Source organism: Sinocyclocheilus rhinocerous, unplaced genomic scaffold (assembly GCF_001515625.1).
Source record: "Sinocyclocheilus rhinocerous isolate Xijiao unplaced genomic scaffold, SAMN03320098_v1.1 scaffold63, whole genome shotgun sequence".
In the NCBI taxonomy this organism is placed as follows: Eukaryota; Metazoa; Chordata; class Actinopteri; order Cypriniformes; family Cyprinidae; genus Sinocyclocheilus; species Sinocyclocheilus rhinocerous.
Window position 1 is genome coordinate 360,198 of NW_015659563.1, and position 10,824 is coordinate 371,021.

Here is a 10,824-nt window from a genome sequence, read left to right on the forward strand (position 1 = left end):
TGGCTAACTCTTAACTTTTATAAAGAATATCTCTTTGGATTTGAGACTTTAGTCTTTGCAACTTTACAGATCTTCTTTATGCACCAAGAGCTTGTAACACTCTAAAGAGAAAGGAAAAAATGAAATCGCATCATATGACCCCTTTAACAAATAAGCACCAGTCAACCTGCCATACCAAACCACAGGGAGACGCCAAAGGACTGCATACACGGATCCATGCAGAATAACTAAACACACCAAAATACAAATGAAAAATGAAACCAATCTGAATGTTTGGAGACTCGGCGATCGTAAGGCGGGTCGATGTCATCAGTGAATAGTTTCTATGTCAGAATAAGCGAATTTGAAGCGTTTGATGCCCATATGTAAACACGCTTCTTCGGCGAGCATCCATTATAAAAAACTTGCTGTACATTAATTTGGACAACTTCATGAATATAAAGAACTGTGTTCAAGCAGTATATGATGTTATAGTGATCTGTGCGCCATGAGCGCACATACATACACAGTTTGTTTGCGCATCAATAATATTAACAGACACATGCGCGCCTAATGTATGACTCCTTTATGTCACTATAATAGTCTTTACTTTGACTACAACCATCATCCATCAAAACTTTACTAGAGCGACACGACACTGGCTTGCTTTATATAAAGCCGAGAGCTGTAGTTTGCGTATTAAATGCTCATGCAGCGGTTGGGTGTTTTGAGTCGCTGTTCAGTCTGTATTTCACACAGCTCGATGAGAAACGGCTTCAGCTGCTCCGAAACAGTTATGTATGACGCTTACATCGTGTCTAGACCGGACTCGAGCAGTGAGACGCGTCGCGACAAAAGACAGCAGAACCTTTATATATATATATATATATATATACTGTATATATAACCTTATAACTGAATGCGAAATTCCCAACAGCAAACGGATTCCCCGTTCTATTTCTGACATAGTCCAAGCTCGTTGCAATGGGCGCTTTGTCGCTTCAAGCAGTCACTTCCGTATAGACACGGTGTTGCGCCGCATCCAGGGGAATATCACTGATTATAATCAATGGGCTCTACTGTCTTTTTTGCTTTCGCTCGCGTCGTGTAGACACGGTGGCATGCTAATCATTTTCACACCAAATATACATTAAAACAAACACCAGAGACCGCTTAGACAAATGTTTCACATTCTGAGAATGCTAACCTAACATATAGGCTTAAATATAAACCATAAATGTTTAAGAATCACTTAGGATACCTCTGGGCGATTCATGATCCGGTAGATCAACCTGATCTGAATGCCAGAAAACTACTAATTGGCCAAAATACTTTGTTTGACTTTTCGGAGATCATCTGCTCTTCCCTGTGGATTACATCTGACCTACTTTCTGTACGATCTGAATTTCTGCGTATTGAATTTTAGGATGTTGAATTTGATGTTCAGAATTTCCTCTTCATCTTGAAAACTTGAAACTGTATTTTTAAAAACTGGATATTTGCAGTCAAAGAATTCAGAGCAAAAAATTCGCTGTTTGAAAATACATGTCTATAAAACTCGTTAAAATACCACATAGTATTCAGTTTTGATAAATGCCACTTGTCAATAATTCAAATTTATACAATGCAAGTTCAAATAGTTTTGTCATATTATACGCTCCATACTATAATAAGCACCCTTGTGCATCAAATGAACAGCAAATCTGACTTGCATATTTGCGTATTTTAGCAGTAAATTATATATCTCCACCCTCTTTGAAATATCATTGGTCCAAAATCTTTGCGTAACTGAACATTTAACATGAAATATATTCTGATTGGTTGTGATTGTGTCATGATGTGTGTAGCACTTTTGAATGAACCAAAAATCATATAAGAGGTTGTTTCATTTGTTAATGAACAAATTAAGCACATTTACCAAATATTTAGAAAATGTAGTTTTGTATGAAATATTATAATTTATTTGATTAAATATCTAACAATTGTAAATGTTCACATTTATAGGTTACGTTGTTTGTATGTTTTTGTATAAAATTAATATTCAGGACACAATCTAGGACAAGAATGATACGTTTGAAACCTTCCCACAATTACGTAAGTACAAGAACAAGACAAAAACTTTAGGTTCTTTCTTTTATTTTAGTTGCTCTTTAATCCGTTGTGTGCCTGTGGAACCTGTTATTGATATTGAGTGTCAGAGGAAATAGAATCTGAGGCTTTTAATGTGCATTTCATGTCCGTTTTTGATGAATCTGTTTATCGGCTCCGTAATGAACACCAGGTATGGTTGGTTAGTCAAATTATTGAGCATTATTAACCTTGGATGAAATTCACAAAGCACGGAAAAAACTGATGTAACATGCAAGAAAATTACAACTGGGGATAAAAGGTTCGATAATGATTACGATCTCAATACCACCCGGGTGAGCGGCCAGAATGCGTATATATGTTTAAGGCCTTTTACTGGCTTTTAAAGGAGGAAGGCTTTTTAAAATGGTCAGGAGGGCCTGAATGTGAACTCAAGTGGTTTATGGATCACTTCGCTTTTACTGTTTTTCCAAGAGCGGAGATATTAAAGTTGCATGACGACTCTTTGCTCTCTCTCTTTAACAATGGTACTGATGGAATGAACGGCGCTCCTGTTTGTATTCCCGGCTATCGGGGGCTGAGCCGGGAGGCTGGCGTGAGGGGTTGCCACGGGGACGGTGTGACCGTTGCAAACCTGCGGCATGATGAAAAATGACGTTGGGATTTAGCCGAGGCCACTTGGGGGTCAAAGACGGAGTACGTGAAGGAAGGGTGGCAAAGGGAGCTGGGGGCAAAAGCAACGGGGGTAATAGAACGGCATGAGGCTGCTCAGGTGGAACTCTGCTCCTCAGACTGCTGTAATTACAGACCATACATTTCACTTTGGGCCGTGACAACGTCTCCCCCAATCCCAAATGAAGATGGGGGGTTATTAATGGTGGAAATTAAGGCTCCCTGCACACTGACGGAAGCACCACACTCCCCGTTTTAACCCCAAAATATATGTTTCACCTCAGCTGCTGCTCTCTGGCTCCGCCCCCTTAGATGCTTCATCACCATATATGGTCATTAGGCCTGCCATTGGTCAGATAAACTGGTAGCCCCACCCCAAACTCACAAATATGTTGAGCCAGAAGTCAGCAAGTCGGATCAGTCAAATCACACAGCAATGCTTCGATGGCACCATAAGTGTCTTCAAGAAGTGGTATTTGGAAATAACGTTAGCTAAATTGGAATTTGGTAACCTGCTTTAGCACCACTGTGCAATATATTCACAAATATGTGCGTTCCCTGCCAGGCCATGTCATTTGCTGTTTTTTAATTTTCAATTTTCTTCAAATTTCAAATTTTGAGCTGTGGTGCTCATGTGGATGATTCAGGTTCGAGTCCAGTCTGCAACATCTTCCAATCCCATTTCCCCGTCACTTGCTGTGTCTCTTTCTGCAGGCTGTGCCCTCTGGAGTTCGCATTGGTCAGCTGCATATTTCATTGAGGCTGCGTCATTTTAGAAAAGTAAGCATTATATTGAAAAGAAAGAAATGACAACAATTTATGCCTCACAAGGAATAACAGTCGATATTTTAGTAGTTCATTTTCTGAAATATGACAACTAATGTGACTTCTGGAGGGCACAGCCTTCAAAATGAGACATAGCTACTCTTTCCAACATTTTCTTGTACATTTATAAATGTATAGCTGTCGCATCATCAAATGGAATGAAAAAAATAAAAAAAAGACTTTTGCTGAATACTTCCCCCATCTGCCATTGGTCAGATAAACTGGTAGCCCCGCCTCAAACCCACAAATATGTTGAGCCAGAGATTGTCAAGTCGGATCTATCAACCAAACAGAGCAATGCTTTGATTGAACCATAGTGTTTCTTTAAAAAGTGGTATTGGAAATAAAATGAGCTGGATTCGAACTTAGGACACCTACTTTAGCAACACTGCACAATATATTTACAAGTATGTGCACAAGGCTGCATTTCTTTGTGTTCTCTAATTCTTTAAGATCTACAGGGCAGAGCAATAGCGCAGTAGTTGGCACATGTGTTCCTTAAATTTTGAACTGAGATGATTCACGTTCAATTCTGGCCTGCAACATTTCACAATCCCACTTTCACCCTCTTTTTTTCTCTTTCCACAGCAATTTGGTGCTTGTTTTTCACTATAAATCTGTCTAATAAAGCAGAGTAAGCCATAAAATAGCAATGCTTCTCTGATGAACAATTAACCACATTAACAAATGTTGTTGTTATTATTATTTAAAAATATAATCCATTTATGTAATAATATTTTGATATTTATATAGCCACATATTGCATTGTTAAACGCTGAGGAGATACTATATTCTAGATGCGGTATATTACTAGTATCTAGTGCAGGACAGAGGAAATGGCGCATTGGTTGGCCAGTGTGTTCCTGAAATTTTGAGCTGTGGTGCTCATGTGGATGATTCAGGTTCGATTCTGGTCTGCAACATATGCAAATCCCACTTTCTCCCTCTTTTTTCTGTTCTGAACAATTTGATGTGCATTCTGCACTGTAAATCTGTCTAATAAAGCAGAAAAATCCATGAAACAACAATGGAGGGCATAAGTCCGAGTGATGAAAAAGAAAACCATCGAGAATCATGTGGGCAAATTAGAGCGTTAATCTGTCCGCTCTTTGTGTTTATCTTGGATTATTGCCCCCATCTTGGAAAATGCACATGTCCACTAGAGACCAGGATGTGACCTGCAGAAGAACTGCAGAAAAACAATAAAACCATCAACTGACCCAGAGGTCATCTCTGGAACATCCCGTCTTCATGGCATCCACACAATGTGTTATGCTCCGAAGCGTGATCCTTAAGGTTAGAGGGTTTGTTCAGATCTCCGACCCTCAGTTTGAGGAACAGAATGCTTGCCTAAGCAAGCATCAGTAAAATTCAAAGGCAGTGGTCATATAACTGTCTGACAGCCATCTTTCAATGCAATGTCATGCTAATTTAGCTGGATTTCTCCCCCAAAGCTGCAGGGTCTCTGCCTCTCTTTGATGAACAAGCAGAGTCATTACGTCCACATTAATGTCAAGCCCCTCTTATTTTCCATAAGTAATACATGGCGGGTTGCTGTTGTCATTAAACATGTTCTAATTTGTTCTCTGTTACAAAAAACAACAGTGTTGATTAATTCACACTTCAAGCTGAACGATCGCCACGATTTTTACAAGGTGACTGCGAGTTGCTCTTTTGATCAACGCTAATGCGACACTTTTTTCATTAATTCGGCGATGAAAGCAGAGTGCTTAATTGTCATATTATGGATTTGCTAGTAAATCTGTATTTTGTTTGGTGGTTTGCTGGCAGGAAAAGCATTTAAATTCTCACATTTCTTGTTTGTATTTTGGTGTCTGTTTCTCGGGAAGGAAGGAAGCCCCTTATGCAGATACACACAGCGTTCTCCATTACTCCTAATAAGGTGTCATAAAATTGAATTCCATGCTTGGTTTGTCAGAGAGGAGTTCTTATCCTACTCCAATTTTGAGTTTTAATGGGTAATACTCCTTAGCTCTCTCCTCACAATTAGGCCTCCTAGTTAGCGTTTAATGAAAATCAGATTAAAACATAATCTAATTAAAGTGCATTTTAATCCACGCTATCGTCCCGACTGTCTGTGGCTCAGAATCACGCCGGCACACTGTCAAACTCGGTTAGTTTGCATAGAAGAGGAAGACCAGCCTATCAATCAAGGGTATTTACATATGTATGTGCATTAGAAAGACTCATATGAAGTGCATTTCCGATCGCATTCCCTCTTTAATTTCCTGGGTGAATCTCAGGAAGACATGCCGGGTCACATTCCACTTCAAAATCAGAAGAGTTTTTTATTTTTAAATTGTAATTTCCATGATGAAAATAAAGCCTATTTTTAGTAGCATTAAGATTTTTTGTAATACAATATTTGAGCACATTTTCACCTCCAAATTACTGTACAGCGTCCATATTTTTGTTCTTTTGAGTATTTTTATTTATTTATAAATGATTTATTCTCAATTATTTTTCGTTTTATTGTCATGACAGTAATGTAATATCTTTCCTACATCACAGTATTACTATCATTCTATGATTGATGAATTAATTTATTTATGAAGAGTAGCATATGCAGTTACAGTGAGTTGCTTTGTCTTGTTAAATTTCTATGCTTTTACATAAATGAACAAATAAATAATTAATAAAATGCATGCATAAATATATACAGTGGTGTGAAAAAGTGTTGGCCCCCTTCCTGATTTCTTATTTTTTTGCATGTTTGTCACACTTTAATGTTTCAGATCATCAAACAAATTTAAATATTAGTCAAAGATAACACAAGTAAACACAACATGCATGCATTAAATCACACACACATACACACACACACACACACACACACATATATATACCTTAAAACAAAACAGTATCTATTTTAAAAGCATGCAAATCAAATTTAAGAAGACAAAGCAACTCACAGTAAAGAATATACTGATGCCATTTCCTATGCTTATTCATAATAAATAAGTAAATCACATTACTGTAGTAATATTTAGGCTTACTGTAATACATGAAAATTATTACATGTAATATTTTTCCTTTATCACAGTAAATTTCACTATAGTTCTGATTTATTTATTTCTATAGAAGCGCACAAGTCAAATTTAACAAAGACAAAGCAAAAATAGAATGTTGAAACTTTTTTTTATACCTACTCTTCAAAAAAATATTTATAGAACTGTAGAAATATTTACTTTAATAGATGGAAAAAATTATTTATGTATGTATGTCACAATGTGAAAAAAATTAGGTCCTAATAATGGTCCTAAAAATAGGCTTTGTTGTCTTTATGCAAAATATGATTTCTTATTTATTTATTTATTTATTTTAATTTTGGAGTGAAATATAAGCCAGAAATGTTCAGGTTTTATGAGATTCACACTTCTTTCCTGTGCATAAAAATAAAAAGGGCCAAAATCATTTAAAAATAATTGTTGGATCACTTTGGGAATTAATGGGACAGGCCTGCCATCATGAGTGAACTTCAGCGGAAAAAGTGAAGTGAAAAAAGCTCTGACTTGCGTGCAAGTGTCACTCACAATCAGTGACCGCTGTCAACTTTCAGATCCACTGATATCCATAATTCCCAGCATTGGAGAGGGTTCACAGAGCGATGGAGTCATGCTTCTCTGTTTGAGCCGTGTTGGCCTGTCAAGTCTTTTCTGAGCCATGACAGTGTAATATGTTTTACAAGCAGAATGGCCAAGGGTTATTTCACAGTCAGAGAGAGCAGGCAGGCCAGCCAGTAAAGCGCCGCTGCACGGGGGAACAGCCATGCGGCGACGCAGCACATTTAGTCCACCTGCTGCCTGCTGCCACACTTAGACGAACGTTTGAGCTCCCGAGTGTCAAGGGAAAAGCGCAAAGGCCAATTTATTTCTGTCTTTGTGTCTGGTTTACATTAATAGGAGATTATGACAAAAGTAGCTTGCAAAGAGAGACCATGTCTGTTAGCGTTTTCAGACAGTTTGCTGTAATTAAACTCCGGTTTTAATGAGCAAATGCGGCCAGCAGAAAGACAAACATGCATATGAGGATTATGGGTTAAAAAAAGCCACAAAGCTCAAATGTCTTGCCGACAGGACAGCAGTTTCCTTCACCCTGGTGTTGTGGGACGCTGCAAATTTAGAGGTTTGACCTTTGTGTAAAATAGACCGTTCGCCCCATCTAAAATTCCCTCTGATTTTTTAAAACTTGATTATTAATGTCAGACCTGCAAACTTGAGCCATTGTTTTGAACTTGAGGCTTTTTCTCGCAGTATCTATTCTAAGACACGTGTACCTTTATGACTGGTGCCCACTCCGGGTAATAAAGTGCTGATGCCAGCTTAAAAGAAACTTTAAACACACTTGGTGTAATCAAGGCACAATGCAAAACGGCAGGTCAGCAAAACCAGCCAAAACAATACCCCAAGTCCCCCCTAAATATAACCTTTTTCGGTGCAGCAAATGTTTTGTTTCTGCCTTCCCGTACCTCATATATTTAGATAATTGTTTCTACCTTTCGGGTTTGACTGACCCATTTAGGGTGGTGATTTTGAAAATTAATTTGAGAAACTGATGTGAGGCAACCATCAGAGCAATTTCTAAATGAGGCCAAAATATCTCTAACGCTTTATGATGGAGCATATTATCACATTAGCTTTGAAGTGCTTTAAGATCATGGGTTTTGCAAAGAAGTTTATATTTTATAGACTTTAGTCCCCCTTTAGTGATCAGTGTTTTTTTTCTCTGTTTTCCAGTACAAGCAAAAAAAATAAAATAAAATTACTTAAAGCAAAATTGCATGAGATATTAAGACCTGTTTTCAGAGAGTATATATTTATTTACCCCTATATTTTTTTTCATTTAGAATATAAATCTAAGTATTTGGTGAGGCTTATGTTTCAAGAGAGAAGAATGATAATTTGCTAATGAGGTAAAAAAACAATTTAAGTTACAGTATATATTTTTTAGAATAAGGCATCTTACACGGTTTTGCTTTTCAAGTAAATCATTCCAATCTTATGAGAATAGGGAAGTCCACACTACAACTCTAACGATATCAACACAGAAGAACGAAAGCTTTGGAGTCACTCTCAGAAGAATTTTTATTTTCAGCTAATGAAAAAAAAAAAAAAAAACTAAGCAGAATCCACACAAATTTAAAGTGGCAGATGACAAAAAGGTGCTGTGGATGCTAATAATAGTTATAATTATAGTCATCTTTATAGTTCTTGATCTTGGTGTGAATGGGTCTTAACAGTAGCGCTCCATTTGTTAACGCTGCAATAACTTAAGAACACATGTTCAGTGGCATTGCATTGGGCAAACATCCGTGTTTTTCTAAAATATGTTTCTGGACATAATTGTCTGCTCTTTTATATCTAGAACTTCTGCTAAACATCCTTAATTTAGGTAAAAAAAAATGCTGCTCTTGTAGAAGACTATTAATGTCTGAAATCAAACTTAAAATCTCAAAAGTCTCCTGCTTTTCAAGTAAATTAATTTTATATATTTAGATTTTTTTTAAACTGGGAAAAGATAAATACAGATTTATAAAAAAAATATTTTTTCAGTGTAAATGTCTTTACTAAAGACATTTTTCTTTTCTGTCATAGAGGTGCCTCAAGGTGTTGTCCTGGGTCTGGTTTCATTTCATTATCATTACTGAAGCTATTGGAGTTTCTGTGCTTTAATTTGATAATTTTTGTCACTTGAAAATGGATTTCATTGAGGATCTTGTATAAGAGCCTTTGGCTTTATATCTGATGGAAAATTATTCCAAGATATAGATCCCATCCTTTTGCTTGGATTCAGCTGCCGCAAATAACAGCAAGAGCAGTACGAAGTTATCAGAGTCAAGTGACTTATCTCAATCATTTTATTTCTCTTTTCCACAATCCCTTTTCTACCCACCCACACCCTATCTGCAGGTTTTGAGACCGCCCGATCTTTCGCTCTTCATGGTGCACATGTGATCTTAGCATGCCGAAATCAAAGTCGTGCCATTAAAGCAGTGAGTCTGATCACAGAAGAATGGGTGAGTAAGAACACACACACACACACACACACACACACACTGACACCTTCTGCAGTGGGACGTCATCCCGTGTGACCTTTACATTTCATAAGTCATGTTTTGTGTAGCTGGCATCTCTGCCTTCTCATGAGTCACACAATTAGGTACAGCTTTAAGTCATTAGCACTCTTCCAAAACCTAGTGAGCTGCCTCACTGTCTGCATCTTACAAAGTCAGCTGCCTTCTAAGACAGCATCCTAACTGAAATATAACCTCATATGATCTGATCTGAAATGTTATTCATAGGTAGCAACTGTTTGCATTCCACACGAAAAGCACTGCTCACAAATAGCACACTTAAGACTTGACTAACAATAGATTCTGATATTAGCATGTTGCTACGTTAACGCTGTGATACTGCAAACATTAAGTAAAATAGTACATTTTAATTTGATTAAATTATTTTATGTGTAGTTTCAGTAGAGTGCAGTGATACATTTTTACTTTTCTTGTTTTAGTCATAGTTTTGTTAGTTAAAATCCCAGCATATTTTTAGCTAAGTGATTAATAATTTAGTTTAATGATGCAAACTGATTGTTTAGATGGTTTAGATGGTGCAAACTTCATAAGGCCTGTTCACAACAAAGATAACTATAACGAGAACTATAAAGTTTTAATAATCATTCTAATTCTACGAGAATAGGGAAGTCTACACCACAACTATATCAATAACCAAAAGAGATCAAAACATTTTGTGAGGCTTATGCTTAATACAAAATAATAATAATTTGCTAATGAGAAAACTAAACTTAATTCAAGATATATTTTCTGAGAAAAAAGTCATATCTTGAAGATTTTGCTTTTCAAGTAAATGTTTTTTTAAAGAATGTTTATTTTTTTTATTTTTTTACTGGAAAAATAGAAATGCAAAATTATAAAATTATTTTTCACAGTGTAAATTTCTTTAGAATAGACATTTTTGTTCTCTGTCATAGAGGTGCCTCAAGGTGTTGTCTTGGGTCTGGTTTCATTTCAATATCATTACTAAAGCTACTGGAGTATATTTGGTCTAATTTTGTCATTTTAATCACTTGAAAAGGAACTTGATTGAATATTAAAATGATGAGGTTTTTATAATCATTCCAATCTTATGAGAATAGGGAAGTCCACACTACAACTCTAACGATATCAACACAGAAGTACGATAGCTTTGGAGTCACTCTCAGAACAATTTTTTTTCCAGC

At 36.6% G+C, this 10,824-nt stretch overlaps 1 protein-coding gene across 5 annotated transcripts in view; it reads left to right on the forward strand.

Moving 5' to 3' along the window:
* wwox (WW domain containing oxidoreductase) overlaps nt 1-10,824 on the forward strand; it is a 245,073-nt gene that overhangs the window by 10,212 nt on the left and 224,037 nt on the right. For all 5 annotated transcript variants that reach the window (XM_016532697.1, XM_016532701.1, XM_016532698.1 and 2 more), the window contains one exon: nt 9,495-9,601. In XM_016532697.1, the coding sequence (XP_016388183.1) occupies nt 9,495-9,601 (107 nt within the window). The remainder of the gene's footprint in view (nt 1-9,494; nt 9,602-10,824) is intronic.